The sequence below is a fragment of the Chiloscyllium plagiosum genome, chromosome 14, assembly GCF_004010195.1.
Source record: "Chiloscyllium plagiosum isolate BGI_BamShark_2017 chromosome 14, ASM401019v2, whole genome shotgun sequence".
In the NCBI taxonomy this organism is placed as follows: domain Eukaryota; kingdom Metazoa; phylum Chordata; class Chondrichthyes; order Orectolobiformes; family Hemiscylliidae; genus Chiloscyllium; species Chiloscyllium plagiosum.
In genome coordinates, this window is record NC_057723.1 from 81,682,110 (window position 1) to 81,695,706 (window position 13,597).

General features: G+C 37.0%; 1 protein-coding gene across 8 annotated transcripts in view; it reads left to right on the top strand.

Annotated features, from left to right (window-relative positions):
- gulp1a (GULP PTB domain containing engulfment adaptor 1a) overlaps window positions 1-13,597 on the top strand; it is a 379,864-nt gene that overhangs the window by 236,114 nt on the left and 130,153 nt on the right. For all 8 annotated transcript variants that reach the window (XM_043704094.1, XM_043704098.1, XM_043704097.1 and 5 more), the window contains one exon: window positions 5,499-5,560. In XM_043704094.1, the coding sequence (XP_043560029.1) occupies window positions 5,499-5,560 (62 nt within the window). The remainder of the gene's footprint in view (window positions 1-5,498; window positions 5,561-13,597) is intronic.

The following is a 13,597-nucleotide window of genomic DNA, read 5'->3' on the forward strand; positions in this document are numbered from 1 at the left end:
ATCTTTGGAGTTACTACTTTCCTAAAGCTCCGATCTATGACCCCCTCTGCCTCCCGAATGATCCTAAGTTCATCCAAATTCAGCTCCAGTTCCCTAACACGGTCTTGGAGGAGCTGGAGATTGGTGCACTTCCTGCAAGTGTAATCAGCAGGGACGTCCATGGCATCCCTCACCTCAAACATGTTGCAAGAGGAACATTGCACTGCCTTCACTGCCATCCCTCTGAAAGTAACCTTTTATTTTTAAAAAAAAACTGGGTCTAAAGAATACAACAAGCAAAATGCAGCACTTACCTACTTACCACAACGGGTCTTATTATTTAGGTTAGAGGAGGAGGGCGGGTGGGAGACACTACCTCTGTGGTCCCTCGGGTTCTTCTCCTGCGCGCTTTTAAAGGGAAAAAAAAACCTACCCGGCTGCCCCTCTGGTCTTCGTCACTTCCCCCTGCTGCTCCCGCTCTTTCTGTGAAGAGGAAAAAAAAACACCGCTGCCCGCTACCGGTAAGTAATTTTAAAACAAACTGTCTTACCTTAGCTGCTGCTAAGTGATATAGTTGATATCACTTGATAATGACCACTTTGAATAAAGGCCACATTTCATCCAAATTAAAGGTAGCAGCTCTATTTATTTTCAGTCCATTAAGAAGTATTGCACATGATATATACTGGTAAGAATATGTAGGCTTTTAAAAATGTAAAGTCAGTTTAAAAACCCTTGCTTATTTAATATGTTGTTCATGTCATCTTTGTTCACAAATAATTTATTGTTAATCAGCATTGTGCTTTCCTTTTATGTATATGATTTGGAACAATATATGCAATTAGCTTTTATTAGATGATTATTTATCTTGTATTCAAATAACTTAATAGTGCAAAACCACTTCCAAAACCATTCCTTAGGATTACCTTTGACTGGTGGTACAATGTTGTTACTATCCAGCATGTTTCCTGATTTCCAGTGGTTACATTTGGTCAAGGTGCTGAATTTTGATTTTTTTTTGGTAGATAGACAGTCTGCACCATGTCTTGCAAGACAGTCAATAAGCAACAAGATTGCCTCCTTCAATAGTTTGTTCTGCCTAAGATGTTTTATAGTTTTTGAAATGACTCCATGGTAGAATCAGTCTTTGAAATTTGATGAAGTCTCCCAGCCTTTGGCACGACTTGAAGATTGACATGGCTGCGAATTTAGATTTACATCTTGGTCTGTTTAGGTTTGATGTTTGGTCACCCTCATCCGTCTCTGTTGACATGATTTTTCATTTCTTGTCTTCTTTAAGCCATCCATAAGAATGGATTCAGTGACCCCATTCTTTGTGAAGTGGTTATCTGAATAGTACTAGTAGGAGATTTCACATAGTGCTCATGGGAGAGGCTTAATGTGAGTGCTGTAATGCTAGTGGGAATGATTAAGAGACTACTCAGAATCTGAGATTTTACAAAGTGGCAAGTCAGGGATCCACTATGTGTACTCTTGCATGTATGCATCACATTGAGTCCTTCAAGTCATATCAGACACCCCCAGAAATGTGATCACTTGTCATTGTCAGCACTCATGCCACCCATACCCGTAACCTAACTGGCAATACAGAGCCCAGTTTTGTGACGCATACCTCAGAAGTCAGTCACTTTCAATTCAGTGGAGGGGAAGCTTCTCAAAACAATAATTTGGGACAAAATTAATGGTCAGTTGGATCATTGCAGGTAGGAAAGGTAGCATAGGTTTGGTAAGGTCAAAATGTGTTTCACTAATTTGCCAGAAATTATTGAAGGGATAAATAAGAGTGAGGTTTAATGAGGATAAAACTGTTGGTATGGTGTGTGTAGACATTGAAAAGACACTTGCTTTAGTGCTGCACAAATAAATGGGACAGTGGAAACAAGGATATGAAATTGGTTGAATGAACGGAAAGACAGTAGCATTAATGAAGTAGTTTATGACGAAGGAAGGTTTGTGGTGGAGTTTGCGAAATTGGAAGTTGAAATTCTTGCTCTTTTTGATAGTTACAAAGAACTTAGACCTTCTGTGTACAGGGGACAATTTGAAAGTGATGTACAACATGGAAGAATTGTCAACTGAGTGCAGAGCTATGTCGAACTTCAAAATGATATAACCCAGTTGGTGAAATAGATGAAAATGTGTCAGATGACGTTTGATACAAAATGAAATGACTTATTTTGGCTGTAAGGACATGGCAACACAATATAAAATAAAAGGTGGATTCAAAAAGTGTGCAGGAGCAGAGGTACTTAAGTGTCTATGTGCATGTCATTAAGGATGGGAGGACAGGTTGAAAGAGCATTTAATAAAGCATACAGTATTTATTATTAGCAGCAAGAAATGCAAGAGCAAGAAGTTTATGTTAAACTTGAATAAAGCTCTGTTTCTGTTTCATGTAGTATTTTGGCCAATTATGGTCAGTAGACATTTGGAAAACTATGAAGGCATTAGTGACAGTTCAAAATAAATCATGAGAATTTATGGCTCTAGGATGAAAAATATAGGATACATAGATTGAAAAAGTTGTGACTGTTTTCCTTGGACCAGAGGAAGTTGAGAGCAGGTATGATGAGAGGTGTTGAAAATCATGAGAACAGCCAGAGCAACTGGGGGGAAACTGTTCCAACTGAGCAAAGATTAATAATAGGAGGCTGCAGATTGGAGGTAATTGGCAGCTGGAGAGATGGAAACATGAGGAGAAATGTTTTCATACAGTAAGTGGTTACGATTTAGGGTGCACTGCCCGAGGGAGTGTTGGAAGCATGTTTAAGCTTGGAGTTGGATTGTTATCTGCAAAGGAAGAGAATGTACAGGGTCACTGGGAAAGTCACTGCTCTGGGAGTCGGCTGGTGCACATTCAAACAGCCAGATAAGACAAAATGAAACATATGACCTCCATTTGTGCTGTACAGTTCTGTGATTCCATGTTTAAACAGTAAATGTCCAAGATATTGCATTCACTATGTTGAAGGCTGCCAGCAGAGATTTAGCAGCTCCTGGTTTGGAGTCTTGCTGTTGCTTGGGGTTGACTTTTCAAGATTCCAATCCAGACCAGATGGAGGCCAGACAGCAAAAAATACAGCTACTCAGCGGCTCGACCAATGGTTCTGCCTCTATTCTTGTCCATGGGAATTTTCACGAGGAAGGGGCCATCAGTGCCCATCCACACATTAAGAAAGGAATTGATAGCATTGTGAATACATTGAGAGTCCTCCCTAATATGTGAGTTTAATAGCTATGTGGTTCTACACGAGCTGGCTAGCGATATGAACCCATGGAGTGGGAGTAGGAAGCATTTAAAAAGTGAATAAAATGACTTTGGCTCCTTCTCTATTTGCTGTGGAATGCTGTGCCTGAGCTGTGTCTGTGTTCATTAAGATCCATTAGGATAGTGTTGTAATTGGAAAATGTAATGACCCATTAAAAGTTCTCCAGACTGGTAGAACTTCAAATGGCAGGCTATCAACCTAAAAGATCATTATTTCAAAAATGGAAAAGGCTTCAGATGACTTGAAAAGAATGCAGTTGGTTTTGAAGTTCGTTTACTTGGGATATTTTCTGAGGCTGTTCAAAGATTCCAACTGTTGTAATAAGGCTTGTAAATTCTGTTTATGAAGTACACAATGGGTGATTGAAAGCTGAAGGAGATAATAGCTTATGAGCAAGGGAGGTAGGATGGGGAGCGGGTCTTTTAAATTGATCAGAGAATTTATACAGGGCCATTCTAATATAGTTCAAGCTCCGCTGGTAATTCTATTCGAAAGCCTGGAATTAAATCTGGCCTCCTACCTCTGATTGAAAGATTCAATCCCTAGTGCCTCTCCAGGGCATTCCTGCCATCTAGATTACACTGCTAAGATCTATATTTACCTAAGCCGTACTATATTCTTAGTTAGTTTTCTACTGAACATTAGATCAACATAATGTTTAGTCTAAATTAAAAATGATGAAAAGTGCGTCAGGGGATGAGAGTCCATTAAATTGCAGTTAAGTGCCGTTGCCTTTGCTTCAATCTTACAGACAGAATGGAGAAGATATCCTTGCTGTTTTGCAGCAAGATTATGAAGAATTCATTTATAAACTAATTTACAAAGTCAACTTTACATATCTCATGGCTAATATCTCCATCATAGTAATCAAGAGAAAAGCTCACTCTCAATGGGAAATAAATTGAATCAAAAAGTCTTATTAGAATAAATCATAGCCCATAAAATGAACAACTTTAAAAATCTTTTTCTGTTCTTTTGTTCTTTTCTTCTTTGCACTAAACTTATTCATAATGAGTACATGTCTTTGTCTCTTTCACAAAAGTATCCCATATTAAATCCACTGATACAAACTGAAATAGCTCCGTGAAGGCTGGTATTCTGTCACCATGTCACCTTTGTTCACATGGGCATAGTATTTGAACTCTTGCCTGTCTTCCTCAGAGTCAGCCCTCCTAGAGAACTGGATATCCAACACTCCTGTTTATATCTGTCAACCAGGGCTGCCTGATTGCATCAGGTTTACAGCCCGAACCAGGGAACTCATATGCTATGATGTCCACCAGGCTGATCTCGTTCCAATCAGTACATAGACAAGACTACTTTTCCATCTGGATGATAAATTGTAGTTAACTCTTTAACATCCAGATATATAAAAAAACTAAAGGCAGATTTTCAACACCATGACACAAATCAGCATCATCAAGACTGGAATTGGATTGCTTGATCTTCAATATGAGGATCTAAGAACAAACTCTATGCCCTGACATTTAACTGTAGAGATAGGTAATAGAAGTCAGGACCTTTCATGCCTCCTAAGCCTTCCCCTATGGTGGGGCAGTGGAGAAAACCATGATCAGCCCATTTTAGCTCATTTCTGTTTGTGTCCATATGGTGAAGTAATTTTGCTCAAAGGATTACAAAGTACTACAAGTTATGTTTAAGAACACTGTTTGTTAATGAAGAGGAGGGGTGCTCCCTGAGGCTCAAAATGAAAATCCAATGCTTAGTTGCCTCAAGCTCTGTCTCTTCAAGCTGTGAGAATAATAAGGCTCCCTCACTATATTGTATGTCCTACCCTCACCGTTCGACAGCTCTCAGTGGCTATTTCAGATTTCTGCCTGAATATAGCAGCTGTTGTAATTTGCTAAGTCTCTGACAAAGACACTCAGCAAAGATGGACTTGTATCCCTATTGTTAGTCATTATTTCTGTAATTTTAGTAGCATTGTAATTTTTCCAAACTTTGACACAGCACGAATGTTTCTGACAATTCTTATGATAATATACTTCTGACAATATACTTCTGACAATATACTTTTCAGGAAGCAATACATCTAAAACTGGAGTGTTTTTTTCTCAAAATTAAAGAAGTAATTTGTAACTCTGAATTCAACAAACACTTTGTGCTCAATTTATAATTCCAGACTAAAATCTTTTCATTTTAATTGAACAACTGTATTGTTGCTAGTACCATTTAGCTACATTGCTATATCATTTATTTTTGTTTCAGATAAGAGTTGGATGCATTCGCCTGAAGCTCTCACAAAACATTTTATACCATACACCGTAAAGGTATGTAATGATCCATAATGCTACAGGAAAAAACAATGAGTGCTTTATGTAGGAAAATCTACCAATGATTTTTGATATAAAATGTGAATGTTTTGTTAATATAACTGAAGTTTTGCTGTTTGCGTTTACATTGACTTCCGGCCGAACACACTAAATTTTGAAATTTTTAGTTCATTAATTTAACCTGTTATGGAATATTAAGGAATTATTACATTTGACATATATAGGCTATTGGATGAATTTGGACTTTAATAAAGGAAAACCCAAAACTTAACTTGATGCCCTGGACATTTGCTGATATTTTATGCAGTCTTCAATATTGAGCAACATTAGTGTAACATTCAAGCAATCAGACTGTTTTACCAAATCAAAATAATGCTTTACCCAACAAAATTTCTGTTGATGTATGGAATATTTGTGTAGTGACACAATGTTTATTGGTACAGTTGTGCATATATATAAATTTCTTATTTTGATCGTGTCATTAGATTAGGTTCTGGACAAAGTTAAAAATCACACAACACCAACTTATAGTCCAACAGGTTTATTTGGAAGTACAAGCTTTTTGAGCACTGCTCCTTCATCGGGTATCTGGTGGGGCAGAATTTATGGTAAAAGATCAAGTTGTCATAAAACTGATGTGATGTATTGAACAAACTTAGATTGCTGTTAAGTCTTTAATCATTTAGAATGGAGATGCAGATTTCAATTGATTAATATGTAAATCGCAGAACTACTTTCAAGTCACATTCCTGAGATAACTTAAGGTTTTGTATTTAAAAAAAATGACATCTAAGCTCAGACAATGCATTAAAAGTGTGAGGTTAGAGTCTGTCTGTATTCCAACTTTGTGACATTAATAGCTGGAGTTATTTTAGACATTATTTTCATAACCTTTCACCCTTTGGTAAGGAAGTCCTAATATGCTAATTTGTAAAGAGATAGAACATGAATAGAGGAGAGGAAATGCCATTATTCTGATTAGGTTTCTATTTAAAATGGTCTGGACCAAATTAACACACTTTCTCATACTGTTTATGGGACCTCACTCTGTCAGATTGGCTGCTACATTTGCCTGTATCACTGTATTTGAAGAAACTGTTATGTTGGTTATAAAACGTTTGAGTATGATAAGGTGCTGCATTTCCCCTACATTTCTCATTTCATTTTCTCCTCCTCCTCTGACATTCTAGTGTCTATTTTAAAGAATATTCTGTCCTTACTTGTTAATTTATCAAAATTTCAATTGGGTCTATGTTATGAGAAACTCAAGGAATAAGAGAAAAGAGAGGAGTCTAGATTTTCAATGTTCTTACTTTCTTCATTTCATTTAATGGCAAAGATTAGTCAGCAGATGTGTTTTCATTAGCTTTCTTATATAATTGCCTCGGATTTCATTATGAATTTAGTCTATAACATATGAGACATCTACCTAATCAAAATTAGGTGACATATTTCTACTCAAAACACGTAATCCCTGTGAATCATTGTGATTTTGTTGCTTATTCATGCCTTTTGAAATATGCCTTTTGAAAATATTTTATACAGTTCAGACTGTGCATATTTGTGATAGTCTCTATCCTATGTTGTATAATAAGCAAAACAGACATTAGTCTCCATTGTATTGATTATTGTGATTATAGATCAACATAATATGAGTTCATATTACCATTTAATAATCTTGCATCAAAGATGTGATTCCATCATTTGCTGTAGAGTGCAACTTCACTTTGTCTGTCTTCAAAAACTGACCAATATATTTAATCTACAAAAATAGAAGTTGCTGGAGAAAATTGTTCCGATGGAGGAACCCAAAACATTGACTTTGCTTTCTCTCCACAGAGAATTTGCCAAATCTGCTGAGTTTCTCCAACAGTTTCTGACTTGTAGCAGATATCCAGCATCTGCAGTCTTTTTAAAAATTTATTACATTTAATTATTGTGTAGAAGCTGGTTTCTGATCACTGACTTTCATTTTACTGTTATGATTATCCAGTAGTTTAACAAAGGATTTTCTGTTTATTCAGCTATTTGAGGTAGCTCAATGCCAATAGTCTTTTAAAGATATGGTTTCTTTTAAAAGATATGGCTTCCACTTTTAATAGCAATATCAAAAAGCTTGTGCAGCTGAGCTATATTGCAATGCAATATGAATGGAGGACACTGGATGTAAGTGGAGAGTTCGCATCGGGCTAATCAACATCACATATGAAATGAAAAGCAAAATACTGCCTATGCTGGAGACCTTAAAATGAAAAAGTTAAGATCATATTGCTTAGCCGGGCAGACAGCATCTGTTGAGAACCTGAAATCAATTGCTTGACCTGCTGAGTATTTCCACTTTTTTTCTGTTTTTCAATCACGGAGTGGGAAGATGTTTTAGATGGGCTCCAATGACAAGTTCTCAAACAGCATAGTTTTTTCTATCTTTTCAAAGTCTGATAACCTTTCAATGCATATCTCTAGAATTTTTTATTTTATTTCAAATTTCCACCAATTTTAAAAGAATCTCTGGCTTAAATGATAAGGTTATTGGAGTTGTACTTCTTTGTTATACTTTTGCTCAGACCATTTAAATGAACTGTTTTGTCCCACTTGTCTGTAACTTCTATTTTCACATAATTTTCCATCAAAACATATTTATGTAGCTTAGAATTTGACTCTCTTTTTCCATCTGGAAGCAGCTATTTGAGACTTCATAACCTTCAGTCTCCTGTTGCTGTGCCAACATTTAGGTATTTTGCTTCTGACAAAGGTCCTTTCAGTGGAGTGCCACGGAATCTCACCCCGAAGAGCCATAGGAATTAAGTTGTTCTCATGTCTTGGTCTTTTCTATCTTTTTGTTTAAGTGTCTGATTTAATCTTCACCACCAGTTCTCAATGGTTTATTAACATTTCTGAAAACCCCCTGATTGTTTTGGGAGACTAATTAATAGGTGGCAGTGAGAGGATTTAGCTGATTTTTGATAAATATCTCCAAATCAGTTTATTTACAATATTGAAGACTGAGCACTAGAATCTCTGAGTTGTGCCAACACTGGAGACCTTTACAACTCATGGGCATAATGTGGCTATGAATGTCTCACCCCCATTACTGACATCCAGATTTTTTCTGACTTGGGAGAGGGGCAGGAACGAATCATGCATGTGGAAAATTAAAACTTAGCAAGACCATTTGAAATTAGCACTGAGTTCAAGCAGGCCCCATTTTTGAAGAGCTTTTACTCCACGGTGATGTCACAAATGGACAGCAATGGAATAGATGCTGATGAGGCATGTCTAGTCCATTTAAGTGTCATGGTCTGAATTCTTTTTCAAATCATTGCTCTTTAACTTAACAACAAAAGGCATAAGCTATGAGTAAGACTTCTTTAAAAAAGCTTGATGAACTGCATGGATTGATAGGCAGTCTGGTGTAGGTTTACAAAAAGGAACTGCCTACTCCACTTTTTCAATAGAGAATTTGTTGAGATTTCCAAAAGGCTTTTATTACAACTGGGACCTTTATAATTAATTATCACAAAAATGTCTCTGAGTGCACAGATTGACAATTCAAAGAGGCTAATAACAGACTAGCTATCATAAATCCTGGGGATGAAAAGAAGTTTGTTTGTTTTATAAGTAGTTGAACGTCTGAGATCTAAAAGTTTTCAGTGAGTGTAATGAATTTTTTTTGTCGAGAGTATCAGATATGAGTGAGAGCAACATTAGATTGTCCAAAGATTATTCGGCTTTCATTCTCCACGTGGTTTCTGACCATGATTTGCCATGCCAATAACACAGGGCAGAGGAGGGTACATGGGTGATTGTTGAGAATAGAATGGAATGGAGAACCTATGAAATGTGAATGAGGCAGTGGAAGGGCATGTGAGGTGAGATTGGGAAGGCCTAACAACTTTGAAAGTAAATGAGATTAAGTCCCAAAGAACTGAGGTAGGCCTTCTAACCACCTGCCTCTGCTCTGATTCTGGGACCAGTGAAGCCGCTCCCTCATATTGCATTTTCCTGGAGTGAAGCTTGCAACTGATGGGACCTTCTAAATGCAGGTGGGCCTACCAAACTGAGAAATTTCCCAATTCACACTACCCACCACCCAGGGCAACAAATGGGAGAATTATGTGTTATGGTGAAAGTTTTATAAACTATGATACCTCAGATGTGTCAGATTTTGAGTACACACTTTTATTCCCAATAACATGTTTAATTAATACATATATGTATTAATTAAACTTAATATGTATTTCCTAGTAAGCATAAAGAAAAAAAACAACCCAAAGAAAAATGTAATCCATCTATCAAAATTTCTTCAAGCACATTTTAAGAAAAGTGCTTCTAGCAATAATTACTGAGGCTGTTTACTGAGCGTATCATCCTAACTTCACCATCTAAGCAATTAGGAAGAGACTTTCTTGTATCTCAATGTGAACTGCTTGTAGAGAATGGACTTCTGTGGAGACTGTTTACTAAGTTTGAAGGCAACTTAAAAATTAGTGGAGTTGTGGCTAGTGAGGAAGGTTGTCAAAGACTACAGCAAGCTATTAGACCATTTGGAAATTGAGTGGAGAAATGGTAAATTAGGTTTAATCCGGATAAGAGTGAGGTGATGCTTTTGGGAAGTCAAATCCAAGAAGAAAATAAGCAATAAATGATAAGACCCTTAGGAGCATTGGTTTGCAGTGGGATCTTAGCTGTGCAAGTCCATAGCTCCCTGAAAGTGGTAACACAACGGATCAAGTGGTAAAGAAGGTGTATGACATGCTTGCCTTCATCAGTTGGGGCATTGAGTACAAAAGTTGGCAAGTCATGTTGCAGCTGTATAAGACATCAGTCAGGCCACATTTGGAGTATTGTGTGCAGTTCTGGTCACCACCCTGTTGGATGGATGTGGAGTCTTGGAGAGACTACAGAAGAGATTTCCCAGGATGTTGCTTGGATTGGAATGTATTACTTATAAGGAGAGGTTGAACAAACTTGGATTACTTTTACTAGAGCATTGGAGGCTGAGAGGCAATCTGATAGAAGTACAGTAAACTTTATTTTAATTAGCGCCTTATGAACTTACACTCTTGATAAACCGACAAGAATTATATACTTCAAATACTGCATTGTTTACTGTATTATTCTGTCCAATTCTTACAGTTTTTGAATTTATTTACCTCAGTCTAAATATAATTGTTCAATTGAATGGCCACACAAAATATCAACTGTTGATTTGATTTTGAGTCCAATTGCTCCTCAAATATCACGATCTACCACAATGTCCAAGTAATCAGTTCAGGGTCCAAGTGAAAAGCTTCTCTGCCCATAAATTTTATTTAAGGCAAAATTGCATTATTATTTAAATGATTTGTGCTGAACATAAAGTATAACAGTGATATTTATATCACCTCCACTATATTTTTATTACATAGTGTGTGGTTTTACATTGATTATGTCAAACTTTTGATTATCTGGAATATCTGCTAAATCAGCTCACTCCCCATCCCATAGGTGCCAGATAATAAAAAGTTCACTGTATATAAAATTGTGAGAAGGATGGACCAGATGGATAGTCAGAGTCTTTTTCCCAGGGTGGAAATATCAAAATACAAAGGGAAGTAATTTTAAGGTGAGAGGGAGAAAGTTTAAAGGAGATGTGTGAGGTAAGTTTTTTTACATAGAGGGTGTAAGTGCCTGGAACATACTGCCGGGGGGATGTTGAAGGAGGAGATATGATCGGAACATAAGAGGTATTTAGACAAATATATGAACAGGCAGTGAATAGTGGGATATGGATCATGTGCAGCCAGATGGGATTAGTTTAGAATGGCAATATTGTTGGCATAGATATGGTGAGCTGAAGGTTCTGTACCTGTGTTGTACTGTTCTGTGTTCATTTGTCTGCACTCCAGCACTGAATGTAGTGTAATCTTCACTTTGTCTTCTCTGACAGGTTTGTGATAATGGGTACTTTGGTCGAGAAAAACTGTAGAAGGCTTTAACACAAAGGGACTTGGAATTTTTGTGCATGAAACACAGAAAGCTAACATACTGGTGCAGCAAGTAATCCGGAAAGCTAATGGAATATACACCCTAATTTCAAGGGGGTTGGAGTAGAAGAGTAAGCAAGTCTTACTGCAACATACAAGGTACTAGTGAGACCACATCTGGACTACTGTGAGCAGTTCTGGTCCCCTTATTTAAGGAAAGACATTATTCCATTGGAGGCAGTTGAGTGAAGGTTCACTAGAATGATCCCCAGTATAGAGGGATTATCTTATGAGCTAAGGCTAAACAGGTTGGGATTCTAATCATTGGAGTTCAGAACAACAAGAGATAATCTCTTTGCAACAAAAGCAATTCTTGAAAGACTTGATAGGGTCAATTCTGAGAGAATATTTCTCCTCATTGGAGAGTTTAGGACCAGAGGACATAATCTCAGCAAAAACGGGGTGCCAATTTAAGACCGAGATAAGGAAGAATTTCTTCTCTGACAGTTGAGAGTCGTTGCAACTCCTTATCGCAGAGAGCTGTGGTGACAGCGCCTTGTGTATAATTAAAGCTGAGATAGATTTTTGATGAGGAGGCGAATCAAGGGTTATAGGGAAAAGGCAGGGGAATGGACATGAGGAATGTCAGATTGGCCATGATCCTCTTGAATGGCAGAACAGGCGCAAGGGGCTGAGAAGCCCACTCTTGTTCCTATTTCTTGTGGTAATGAGTTGTGAGACCCAATTCCCTTGGATTTCAAGGCTGTTGTGGTTGGAGGAAGGTGTTGAATGGTTGATAGGAAATATAATAGAATGTATATTCTTCTGATACCTTCATCAGTTAAGGTAGTAACCAACCGCCTAGAATAAATTCCCAGTAATACTCAGCAAAAAATATCAATATCTAACTTCTGAAAATACTTGGATAATACATACAAATGTCCTATAGAATGTCGTGTAACAAAGGAAATCACATTTGTAAATTCTGCAAACTGATGCAAGATTATGGCATTCTAACCTGAGTTACACATTCTGAGTTTTTGCTTCATAACTTTAAACATCTCAGGTAGAAAATTGAAGAACTTTTTCCTGGAAAGACTAAAAGAAGTGCAGTACAATCTTTGAAAGAATCTATGCACTTTATCTCTAAAGGTTGTTAGTTTATGACATTTTCTCCTTTTGCACTATTCTTAGCAAATATAGCTAGAAAGCACATTTCACTGGTACACATGCATATACTACTCAGCACTTGTGAAACAGTACAGTAGACTAATAAATACTTCGATACATGAAGAAACAACCATTTCTTGGAATAACCTCCTTCTTGAGTACAATTTTTGCAATTTAAATGTAAATTAATCTTCTTGTAGTTATATTAGTAACGTACTTCAGTATAGTGTACCTATACTTATAGTATCACTGACTTCCTTTAAGAAGCTCTGGAACAAATATATTCCACAGAGCAACTAGTCATCACTGACTGAAGTTATCTTTCCAATCCAGTGTAATTTATGTCAGATGTCAGAGATTTTTTGAAAAGCCGAAAGTATTAATAACTGTGTTATCTCAATGTCTACTCCACATGTCTGGACGGGAAAATGTGAATCCTTCTAAATCCTTGTCTGGTTGGAAAATTAGAAATTCTATGCTTCAGTATACTCTCCACTTCTAGTCCAAGTTAAGTACCCTGTCTACTTTTACTTTGCCTATTCTTCACAGCGTTTTGAAAATCAAGATAGTTTCCTTCAGATAGAACTCCTTAATGCTGTCTCCCTGAACCACTTTCCATCAAGAAACATTGTGTTCTGCCAATATACTGGACAACATTCTCTTCTCAATGCGAGTATTAAAAACAAAATAATTGATAACCCCATCAATTTTTGTGAGATACTTCCTGTGCACGAGCAGTTCTGAAACTGTTGACTCCTAATAGGTACTGCAACTCATTTTTACTTTTAAATATGATGTTGTTTAAGGTGATTATGAAATGAGAAGTTCTATACCATTTGCAATTTCTGTCCCTTTTTTCTGTCTCCCTCACTTTTTAACTTCTTTGCTTTAAAAGAAG